This window comes from Chiloscyllium plagiosum, unplaced genomic scaffold (assembly GCF_037043375.1).
Source record: "Chiloscyllium plagiosum isolate Xiang-an unplaced genomic scaffold, Cpla_swu_hap1 HiC_scaffold_14, whole genome shotgun sequence".
NCBI classification, from domain to species: domain Eukaryota; kingdom Metazoa; phylum Chordata; class Chondrichthyes; order Orectolobiformes; family Hemiscylliidae; genus Chiloscyllium; species Chiloscyllium plagiosum.
This window is the reverse complement of record NW_028270152.1, coordinates 36,590,292-36,602,368: the sequence shown is the minus strand read 5'-3', so window position 1 is coordinate 36,602,368 and position 12,077 is coordinate 36,590,292. Positions and strand designations below refer to the sequence as shown.

Genomic DNA, 12,077 nt, shown 5'->3' with positions numbered 1-12,077 from the left:
CACTGTCGAAAAATATTTATTTAGTGCTTCCCCTATCTCCTCTGATGCCACACACAACTTCCCACTATTATCCTTGATTGGCCCTAATTTAACTCTCGTCATTATTTTATTCATGACATACCTATGGAAAACCTTATGATTAACCCTGATCCTATCCACCAACAACTTCTCATGTCTCCTCCTGGCTCTTCTGAGCTCTCTTTTTAGGTCTTTCCTGACTTCCTTATAATCCTCAAGTGCCCTAACTGAGTCTTCACATTTTGTCCCAACATAAGCCTTCTTCTTCTTCGTGACCAGGGATTCCACTTCCTTAGTAAACCACGCCTCACGCATTCTATATTTTCCTCCCTGCCTGACAGGTACATACTTATCTTGGACACACAGGAGTTTTTCCTTGAATAAGCTCCACACTTTTAATGTGCTCATTCCCTGCAGTTTCCTTCCCCATTCTACGCTTCCTAAATCTTTCCTAACTGTATTGTAATTTCCCTTCCCCCAGCTGTAACTCTTGCTCGATGGAGTACACCTATCCTTTTCCATCACTAAAGTAAACTTGACAGAATTGTGATCGCTGTCTCCAAAGTGCTCACCTACTTCCAAATCTAACACCTGGCCAGGCTCGTTACCCAGTATTAAATCTAAAGTGGCTTCGCCCCTTGTAGGCCTGTCTACATACTGTGTCAGGAAGCCCTCCTGCACACACTGGACAAAAACTGACCCATCTATAGTACTCGTACTGTAGTGATCCCAGTCAATATTTGGACAACTACCCTGCCTCTCTCACTCCTATCGAAAATCATCTTTGCTATCCTTTCCTCTACATCTCTGGGACTATTCGGAGGCCTATAGAAAACTCTCAGCATGGTGACTTCTCCTTTCCTGTTTCTAACCTCAGCCCATACTACCTCAGTTAACGAGTCCCCAAATATCCTTTCTACAACTGTAATATTGTGCCTGATCAACAATGCCACACCTCCCCCTCTTTTACCATCTTCTCTGTTCTTACTGAAATATCTGAATCCCGGAACGTGCAACAGCCATTCCTGTCCCTGCTCTATCTTGTTCATCCTCAACTGAGCCCTGTCCACCCTATGATGCCAAACGCCCTGGAACCTAATTCCCTTCTTGGTGGGAGTCTGATCGTCTCACAAGTATATAAATTACAAGAATCTAATAGTTACCCTATTTTTGTCAGTCGTTTCTATCAAAGATTGATTGACTTTTCTTCTGTAATTTCCTACACAAGTCAGAGGTTTCTAAAAAAAAGGAAGGAATCATTTTCTGAAAGTTGTTAGTTTCAGAAACATGAACAAGACGACCATCATAAAGTCTCAACATAGAAATTAAAGAGATTTGTCGTATGTAACTTCCTTATATTGTAGACTAGGATCACTGTTTTTATATAGGTTATTTTTTGGGGCTTAGCTAAGGGCTGGTATGACGTTTGAGTTGCTTGGAGACAGCAAAGGAGCAGGAGAGAGGAAGCGAACTATTATTGTGAATGGGATAAAAGCTGAGCTCTTAGCTAGGGATTATTAACTGGGATCAGAGAAAGGCTGCTAGTGTAACAGAAGATTCATAGTACTAAAGGTCACAGTTGTGTTGTTATCAAGGGTCAGTCTGAAGAACAAATGGAGGTGGAAATTACAAAATATTTTGCTATTATCTTGCTTCCTTTATACGTCAGTGATTAAATTGCTGAATTTACAATTATTCATATTTCTCAAGAGCAAAACGGTTTCATACCAGTTTATGGAGTATGAAACTCAAATCGGTGCAGGAACATCCTAGTGACCAGACAAAGTTAAACATTTCTGAGTCCATAATGCAACAAGAAGAACAACAACATACATATTATTTTGAATGACAACCAATATTATGACTAGCATGTGATTCTCATGAATAGAAAGACAGAATTTCAATAATGATTTCAAAGTGAACAAAATACAGTTATGGCAGCATTAATACATTTTTTTCTGTATAACGTTGATGTATTCTTAAATTTGTTGATGCTACATGAGCAAAGAAGCTAAACAATTGAATACAAGGAGAACTTCTGCTGTCAATATATGCAACTGAATGATGATTACAGAAAACTAAAATGTGACATATAGCATCTGCAGCTTACCTTTTGATCTGGCCAGTTGTATTTTGCAAATATCGTATCATAAGTATCCACAGCTCCATCCGTAACTAGCATAATAGCTTGGCTGCAAGTGCTTCCATGACCAGTGGTGTTAAACTGGGCAAAGGAGAATACAGGAAGTGAGAGTACAGTTAAAATAACTAAATTTTTTTACACAAAGGGATAGCATCAAAATTTAAGGTGCACCACCTTTTGCACAAAATTTTCTTCACTTATCACACCCTTCTTGTATTTTTCGTTCATTTATATGTTTGGACAGGTTATATTGTTCTTCCACTAATAATAAGGGAAAACAAAGAATCCAGATGATTGGCCGTTCTGTGCCCATTGTTTATGTTAGGATATGTCACAAAGGCTCTTTTACTTTGTTTCATTTAGAGCTATTCATTTTGAAAGGGACGAAGAACATTTTTTAAAAAAAAATCAATTTTCATTCACAAGTAAGTCTTATCTTTTAAATTCAGTTTCCCTGTGAGCATCGTAACTATTGATCTCCTATTGTTATCAAACGTTAAAGTCAACATAGCTGTGAGGTAATTAATGAAGAAAATCTAAGGGTCCTTTCGGCTGAGTAATCATTTCCTGCCATTAACCTTTCAAGGATCAGTTTAAAATATGGAAGGCTTTGTCGTGTTAGGAGATGATCTTTTTTAACAACAGAAGCATTCCAGCAAATAACCCGCAATGCAAAATGGGAAATTCACGACTGAAAAACAGCAAAGCCTAAATTTTCCCTCACTTGACTCTGCTCATTTTTTTTCAATTCATTTTTGGATTGTGGGCACACTGGCTGGACCAGCAATTATTACCCATCCCTAGTTGCCCTTGAGAGGGTGGTGGTCAGCTGTCTTCTTGACCTGCTGCTATCCATGTGCTGTACCTAGACCCACAATGCTGTTCAGGAAGAGAATCCAGGATTTTGATCCAGCAAAACTGAAGCAACAGAGATATATTTCCAAGTCAAGATAGTGTGAGGCTTTTCAGGGGAACTTGCAGATGATGGTGTTCCCATGTATCTGCTGCCTTTTTCCTTTGAGATGGAAGTGTTTGTGGGTCTGGAAGGTTATGTCTAAGGATCCTTGTAGAATTTCTGCAGTACATCTTGAAAATGTACACATTGCTGTTCCTAAGCATCGATAGTGGAGATAGTGAGTTATTCTGAGTGTGGTACCAATCAAGGGGGTTGTTTTGTCTTGGACGGTGCCAAACAGTATGAGTTTTATTGGAGCTGCACTCATCCAGCTAACTGAGGAGTATTTTACTTAGATTACTGAATAATATTGAATGGGAACCAGAACCACAGCTCATTTGCTCACTTCCTTATCCATCTGAGGAAAATTGAGACCCTTTGTCACCCAAACTTGTAACAAAACCTCAACACCAAAGTGGGATGGAACTTGGAACTATCCCACCTGTTAGCGGCTTTCAAGGTCACCAGATTCACAAGATACCTTTTCATTATGTATAAAGGCTAGATTTGGTCTCATAAGGCCTGGCTTCATCCTCAAGTATGTGCGAGACTACCATATGTGCAATATTGCTATACTGCCACAAGTATTTAATGGTTTTGTAGCAAAACATTATATTATACAATAAATATTACAGTAATCAATTTTTCAGATCTTACTGCACATTATCAATAAATTGACTTGTCATTCATTAAACAAAGTTTATTTGATGTTAACTTGCCGCATTTGGATCAACTGGACAATTGGTTAATTTATTGTTGATTTGGAGGTGTTGGTGTTGGATTGGGGCTTACAAAGTTAAAAATCACACAACACCAGGTTATAGTCCAACAGGTTTATTTGGAAGCACTAGCTTTCGAAGCAATGCTCCTTCATCACGTAGTTCTGGAGTACAATATTGTAAGACACAGAATTTATAGCCAAAGTTTACAGTGTGACGCAACTGAAATGACATATTGAAAAAGACCTGGATTGTTTGTTAAGTCTCTCATCTTTTAGAATGACCATGTTGGTTTCAGTTCTTTCATATGTGTAAATCCCAGAACTTTTTTTAAAGTTGCATTCTCAAGTGAACTTTAACAACAGGTGCCATGTCATCTTAGATAATGCATTGAAGGTGTGAGGTTAAAGTCTGTCTGTTTGTGTACAAATGTTCAGACTGATTATATTTCTAAAAAAGGGATTTACAGAATCTTACGTGGATTCATGTAAAATATGAGAGACTTAAACAATCCAGGTCTTTTTCAATATACCATTTCAGTTATATCACACTGTAAACATTTGCTATAAATTCTGTGTTTTATGTTCTTATACTCCACATCTACTTGAGGAAGGAGCAGCGCTCCGAAAGCTAGTGTTACCAAATAAACCTGTTGGACTATAACTTGGTGTTGTGTGATTTTTAACTTTGATTTAGTATGTAATTTTCATTACTTTCCTCCAGGTGGCAGTAACACAATACCACAGTATTCTGTGTAAGGTTTTAAAATGTGCTTCCGGAAAAAAATATAGAACAAACTCAAGTGATTTTAATAATATGCAATAAAATTAATCCTCTATTGGTTCTAGGAGGTCCTTACATACTGCTCGAGATGAGAACTTATTTTTGAAAATGTTAGGAATAAAATTTAACTGATAGAATTAACATCAGTTGCAATCTCAGCCAACATATGTATAGAATGTTCATTATATTAGTTAACCCAGGGGGTATGGAACCTATTTACATCATAAATGCCAATGACAAGCATTCTGTGATGAACTACAATTAGCTTCTAATGATTTGTCTTTTGGAAGAAAAATTTCAATGCATTCTGACATTTATAGTCTTTATTGTGATTGCCAGTCATTCAAATGTCAAAAAAGACTCAAATTTCTTGAAAAAATCTTTAAAAAATAGGCGTAATCACTGGTGAGATTGAATTCATTTGCCAAAGGATAATTGCAGTTGTTGCCAAATGACAACCCACATGTCCTATTTTCTTTTCTAAAATAATTAATGGATATTTGATGCTTTACATCATCAGAACTACCACAGATTCAACTTGGAAAGTTTGTGAGTTGATTATATAACTTTGAATTAGTGAATATATTGAAAGAGGCATACTATTGTTTACGCCTGAAGAAGGGCTAATGCCCGAAACGTCGATTCTCCTGTTCCCTAGATGCTGCCTGACCTGCTGCGCTTCTCCAGCAACACATTTCCATCTATTGTTTACGTAAGTCAACCAGCAAATTTCATTTTAGTACAAATCACCCTGTTATCAACTATTTTGCAGTATTCTTCCCCTTATCACTATTGCAAAAAACAGCAGAGGATTTTCTATTTAGCAGGCACTCACATTTCGATGGACATTTAATATATTAGGCACTGTATATTTTATGAAATAGTTATTATAGCATAATCCCCTCTATTTGAAATATATAATGAGAGTAAAAATAAAAATATGCATTTAATTACTTTGTGCCACTTTTGAGGGACATTGCTTATTCAAATTACACGAACAACATGTTGGGTTTGAGTGGAGCAAATTCACCAAGGATTTCCCAATCAGTTAATCTAACTTCAATGGGAGAACCAAAGGAAAACACTGTAAATATGCTTTACACTAATTCCCTGTGTTTGCACAGGTCTTCACACAATGTTAAACTACATGACTGAGAGAATCTCGATTAAAAAAATCACAATCTAAGCTTTGAGGTTGGATTTCATTAGTCTGTTAGTAAATATATATCAAATCAAGAGATGATTGCAATCACAATCATTTAGACTCTTTAATACAGCCAATGTGCTACTTAATCAGTACAAATTATAACATTTGGTGGCTTTGTTATGCTGTGTTCAATAGCTTCCCAAAAGTACAGATACTACTTTTTTTTCTGCAGTACCCTCTTTCTCCCTGTCAGCAGTATTTGAATAAATAGTAGTATATTATTTGTGTTGATTGTAGTCTCTCAGTTTGATCCAGCACAAGTGTTACATGTCAAACAAAGTGAAATCCAACTACAAAAAATGGGAAATATGGAAGAAATCGTACAATTTGATAAATATTTTAAAGTTAACAAACAAACTTTAGTCCAAATTAATAGCACAGGACATGAGAATTGTAGCTGTTAAAATGAAAACAAAAATAATGGGCTGCATTTGACCAAAAATTGGCAAAGTGTCAATTTTGGGGAGTTTCATATCGAGCTTCTCCCGTGATAACTCTCGAGCGAGTTATCTCAAATAGTTCTTTGCTGTTCACCTTATTATGTCTGAACCATACCTCCTCTATCGCTCTGTTTCTTAGACAGGATTATCCCTTCATAGTACACATAGGGGAGGGAAATGGACAAGAAAAGTTTCCGAGGACACAAAGGTGGCATGCGTCATTAAAAATAGATCATATTTGTAAACATAGTACCCCCTGTTTCCTCAACTATTATAGAAACTGCAGCTATAAGAATGAAGCTACTGAGGCTACCATCTTTAGCAGTATTCTTTCTCTAATGGCCAGCATAATACAACATCTTCCTAGTGTTAAACAGTTGATAATGTTATTACAGGAAAAGCTTCTATGAATAAACGGTTCTGCTTGCCTTTCGAATAAAACCAAACTTACAGTCAATGAATGATGACCTCACTCAACTCACATCTATTGGGAGCAGGTTTCAATTCAGTCCTGCCTGGCTTGTTGCACCCCACACTGCACAGCTCTATCATAAAGGTGATGTTCCCCTTGCTCAATGTGCAAGAATTATGTGGCACACTCTTTCTGAAGTGTATTGCAATGTCACCCCAGACTAATCCAGGCAGTTAAGATGTAGTTCTCATGAATACAGATGGTCGTACATTTACTGAAGAGAAGCATTTTCTATTGATGAAATTTCCCACATTATGATATGGTGTTCTCAACACAATGTATGTACATTTTATAGTGCACTGCAAGGCAGGCAAGCCAGCTATGTTGATGAACCCTACCATCTGGGCTTCAGCAGTAATCACACCACAGGGAAAGAAGACAAAGTGGTGTATTTGTGTATAAATTGCATTGGTAACAGCCTTGAGACATTTGTGGGTTGAGAATTAAGACATCCCACTCAGGTCCACAGTGGATCCTCAGATGCAGCCACGTGCATAAAAGTTTAATACAGCTGTCATTTTCATTGCCAGCATGAAGAGAATGGCCACCCATCTATTCAGTTCACAGATTCTGCTGCACCAGGTAACACAGTTCTGTGATTGTGTCCCGGAACATCCCTGTCTGTGACTGTGTCCCAGGACATCCCCTGTCTGTGACTGTGTCCCAGGACATTGCCAGTCTGTGACTGTGTCCTGGCACATCCTCTGTCTGTGACCGTGTCCTGGCACATCCTCTGTCTGTGACCTCTGTCGAGGTCAGACAACAACAGCACCACTCTTGTCAGTAGGCTTATTTATAAAGTCAGGGTGGGATCTGAGATCTCCCGAAATGAGTGCTCTACTCCAAGCTCCGCAGTGGCAAGTAATAACTAGCAGAGCACAGGAAACACTGAAAGCCTCCTTAAACAAATACAGCATACCCAAAATACATGGGAATCACTTGCCCCAGAACACACAAAATGGAGAAGAAGTATCCATAAACCACTTCAAATATCACCCAATGAAGCATGTGGAGGCCAAGCGCAAGCAGTGGAAAAATGGCACAGAATTCAGAGTGCCACACACACCCAACTCTTCAAACATTAACTGTCCCACTGATGACAGAGTCTGTGGCTTCACAATTGTTCTATTTACAGAACACACCTCTCCAGAGTGGAAACATGTCATCCTCGACCCTGAGGGACTGACAAAGAAGATATATGTTTTGAAAAGCTAGTAACCCAAAACCAATGCCAGACACCGTGTAAACAAATGTTTGAACAAGCAGTAATTGAATTCTGAGCTTAAAATAATTTTGAGCTAGAAGGATGTTATGGATGTAGTTTTTGTTGACCACAAGAAGTTGATTGGTCTATGGACTAGTGCCCATTTATCAATTTAGAGCCCTTTTCTGCTTAACCACAACTGTGTGCTTGGTTCTCAGGAACTGCACAGCTCAGAGCTGGGAACAAATTTTAGAGAGAGAGAGAGAGAGAGAAAGAGAGAGAGAGAGATAGGTGTCCAGTTCTTCCCTCGTTCAAGAGTGGTCTCTCTCTCTCTCTCTCTATTCTCTGCGGCCACCTGAAGCAAACCAGTTTATCTTTTCTGAAATAACTGTTGTGACTTCTAACTGATATATCAGCCACTTTATAAGTGAATCAACCACCTTGTGAGTCTTACCAACAAGTGGAAGCATTGGGAAAAGGAGTCTAAAACAATATGCTGGCCAGCAGAAAAATCATATGGATAATCACACAATCAGAACTTGGGAACAAAAACTACTGAACTCTCTTTCCAGGCTTACCCCTTTGTTCAAAACCTATTTTATCATCTCTGTTTGTCCGTCTCTGTGTACATAAGGGAAAGTTTATAAAAGGATAAGAGTTTTAATTAGTAGTATTTTATGCTGACAATAAAGTCATTTACAACTCTTGTTCAGTACAGAAACCTGATCCATGTTTTCTATCAATCTGGGATATGAAAATCAGGTCCAATGCAGTGGAACTATTTTTGGTGCAGTTTAAATCCAACAATGGCATCCATAGTATATGCATTTCCAGTTGAGCTATCATTGACATGTTTGCAAAGTCCATGTAGCAGAAGAATGAAAATAGGCAAGTCATGGCACCACTAAGCTGGCTAATGCCAGCTCTGACATTTTGGAGTTCACCCTTTTAACCTTAGAATATTGGCATGCAGCAAAGGCAGGAGCCCTACCAGTGGTATTTTAAGGAATTCCAAATTACATACCAATTAGTTATTGATTTCCACTGGTGTTTGCTAATGTTGTAAAAATATTTGCTCGTTTTTTTTAAGGTTGGAACCTATCAGGAGCGGTGTGGCAGATAATGAAGTAATTGGTCCCGAACATCATAGGTTCTATTCAGACACACTGCTTCTAGGTAAAGTTGTAGTAGTTTGTATTCCTTCAGTGTAGGAGACGAAGTAGAGGCAACACAGAAGAGGACAAGCTGCTGGAAGAGTGAGGCGGAGGAGAGGGAAAAGGACTTTAAGAGGCTGGAATCCAAAAAAAAATTAAGGAAGCAATTTACCTCCCTCAGATTCAATGAGACATAATGTTTCTAAGATAATGTTCATTGAAATCTGTCATTATTGTAGCCATAATTTATAGCCTCAGACAGTGGTGAAGACAACATTGCCTGTGACTATGAAGGTGAGTGCAACCAAGGACATAAATGGACCAGACTCCTGCCAGACTATAGCAGGTGATATCTATAAAATTTCCCAGTTTATTACCCACTGATGCATAAGGGAGTTCACTAAGACTGTGTGTAAAGTGAGTTTAATACATTTCATTCTCTCTCATCAGGGAGTGGCAAACAGAGAGAACATGTGGCTTTGTGATGATTACAGGCTTCCTTATGGTGCAGATTGGCATTGACCACATCACTTTGCAGACATCACATGTTAAATCTGCAATGTACCACAACTGAAGTAATGCCACTCTCTCAACAATCAGCTGGTATGTGACCATACTTAGCACACCATGTAGGTCAATTCCCTGTCTCCTGTCGACAATATAATTGCCATAATTTTTAAAAAAATTATTCATGGGATGTGACTGTCGCTGGGTGGGCAGCATTTATTGCCCATACCTAATTGCCCTTGAGAAGGTGGTAGTGAGCTGCAGTCTACCTGCTGTGGGTCGATCCACATTGCAATTCCAGAGGGAACTGCAGAATGTTGACCCAATGACAGTGATGGAATGGTGATATATTTCCATGTCAGGATAGTGAGTGGCTTGGTAGAAAACGTGCAGGTGGTGGACTTCCCATGTATCTGCTGCCCTTGTCCTTCTGGATGGAAGTGATTGTGGATTTATACGGTGCTTTCTGAGTACCTTTGGTGAATTTCTGCAGTGTATCTTGTAAATAGTACACATTGCTGCTACTGAATGTTGGTAATAGAAGGAGTGGATTTTGTGAATGTGGTAACAATCAAGCAGGCTGCTTTGTCCTGGATGGTGTCATTGGAGCTGCACCCATCAGTGCAAGTGAGGAATATTCCATCACACTTGTGCCTTGTACATGATGGACAGGCTTTGGGGAGTCAGGTGATGAGTTACACACCGCAGTATTCCTAACTTTTAACCCACTCTTGTAGCATTGATGTGGCCAGTCCAGTTGAGTTTCTGGCCAATGGCAAGCTCAAAGAATATTAATAGTGGGGAATTCAGTGGTGGTAACACCATTGAGTGTCATGAGCAGTGCTTAGATTGTTCCTTATTGGTGATGGTCATAGCATGGCAAATTCTTTGGCAATGTGTTGCATCATAGAGACCAGAAAAACTGTGAATAAGTGAGTCAGAAGTATAGTGACTGACATAAAATAAGTAAGTTTTAGAGAATGGAAGATATTTTGTGAAGATATGGTTGGATCTGTTTAATGTGGTGTGAGGAATTAATGATGTATAAATGGCAAAGATAATAAAAACATATAAATAAAATCAACATATCTATATTTAACTTTGTGTTATACAAAACTGATGTCTATTGTTTCTACTGAGTCAGCTGGGGTCAAAGGAAGCAACAATTACAACAGCAGCATTGATAAAGTGGGCTAATAGCAAATTGATGCCTTGTTCTATATTGGACCTGATTTGCTACCAATCCATTGTGCACTAATTTAATTATATTCCATTGCACTACTCAAAAGTAAAAACATACCTCAAAATGCTTTATTATGTGAACAGTGGACACAGTAAAACCAAATATAAAAAGATCTTTTTATTTTTATATGCCATTTTCACATTTTCAAAATATATTTATCTAATTTCACTCATTTGGAAGTCATTGGCCATTATTTATTGGTTACATCATTTAAAGTTAAACACACTAATTTATGAGAAAGGTGAGAATGCTAGTACCTGCTTCAGAAGGGTGAAAGCTTCAGTTAAAGCGGAACCGAGCATCCCGATTCCCTTTGCATTCAGGGTATCAAGGTGTTCTCTGAAGTGCTGTAGGAGAAAAACATCAGCAATAAAATGTTGAGCATTTACAATTTTTTAAACTGTTGTGTTCAATTTTTTAACTGTTCTTCTTATGATATTATTGAACTAATAAATAACTGTACACATACCAGCCTAATAATGTGGACATATTCTGAAACATTGCAGCAAGGTAACTCACTACTAAATCATTACATCTTGAGTTCCAATTTGCAACTATGTCAAAGAGCAATTACATGGAGGGGTTCTTGTAATGCAGTGATAGTGTCCCTTTCATTGAGCCAGGAGGTCTAGGTTCAAGTCCAACTTGCTCCAGAGGTGTACAATAATATCTCTAAACAGACTGATTAGAAAAAGAAGAGCTAAATAGTGAATGTTTAAAGATCCCTACAGAAGGCAAGTTATTTGTGAGGGGAACAGAATAGCCATTAATAGTGAGCAGAAGAAATATGTTTCCTAATTACAAAGCAAACTGACAGACAACTATGAAGTATGGTGGGAGGGGACCTTAAGGAAGTGGATGGAACATAAATTATTTTTGTAAAAATATCATGGTAATTAATATTAAGAAGTTATGTTATGTAATTGTTATGAACATAGTAAAAATAGACTATCAATACTCAATTTCTTCATCTGATTTTTATACCCAAGACTTTCATGGACTAAAGTAACTTTTAATAAGGACAATACGGCCTAACTGGCTCACCATATAACCATAGCCTAAAGAAAATTTCATGAAACCAGTGTTAAATATACAAAATTCAACAGCACTGAAATTATCATTGCATCCAAAGATAATGAAACCAAACAACTAAATCAGCATCAAGGAATTTGTGTCCCTATTTGATTGGCATGTGTATGATAACTTTATACGCTGTCATATGCAAGTCAGTT

General features: G+C 37.9%; 1 protein-coding gene across 3 annotated transcripts in view; it reads right to left on the bottom strand.

Moving 5' to 3' along the window:
• cacna2d3a (calcium voltage-gated channel auxiliary subunit alpha2delta 3a) overlaps positions 1-12,077 on the bottom strand; it is a 953,727-nt gene that overhangs the window by 407,990 nt on the left and 533,660 nt on the right. For all 3 annotated transcript variants that reach the window (XM_087994307.1, XM_087994306.1, XM_087994308.1), the window contains exons 10-11: positions 11,103-11,192; positions 2,129-2,242 (exon numbers count right to left, since the gene is read on the bottom strand). In XM_087994307.1, coding sequence (XP_087850433.1) covers positions 2,129-2,242; positions 11,103-11,192 — 204 coding nt within the window. The remainder of the gene's footprint in view (positions 1-2,128; positions 2,243-11,102; positions 11,193-12,077) is intronic.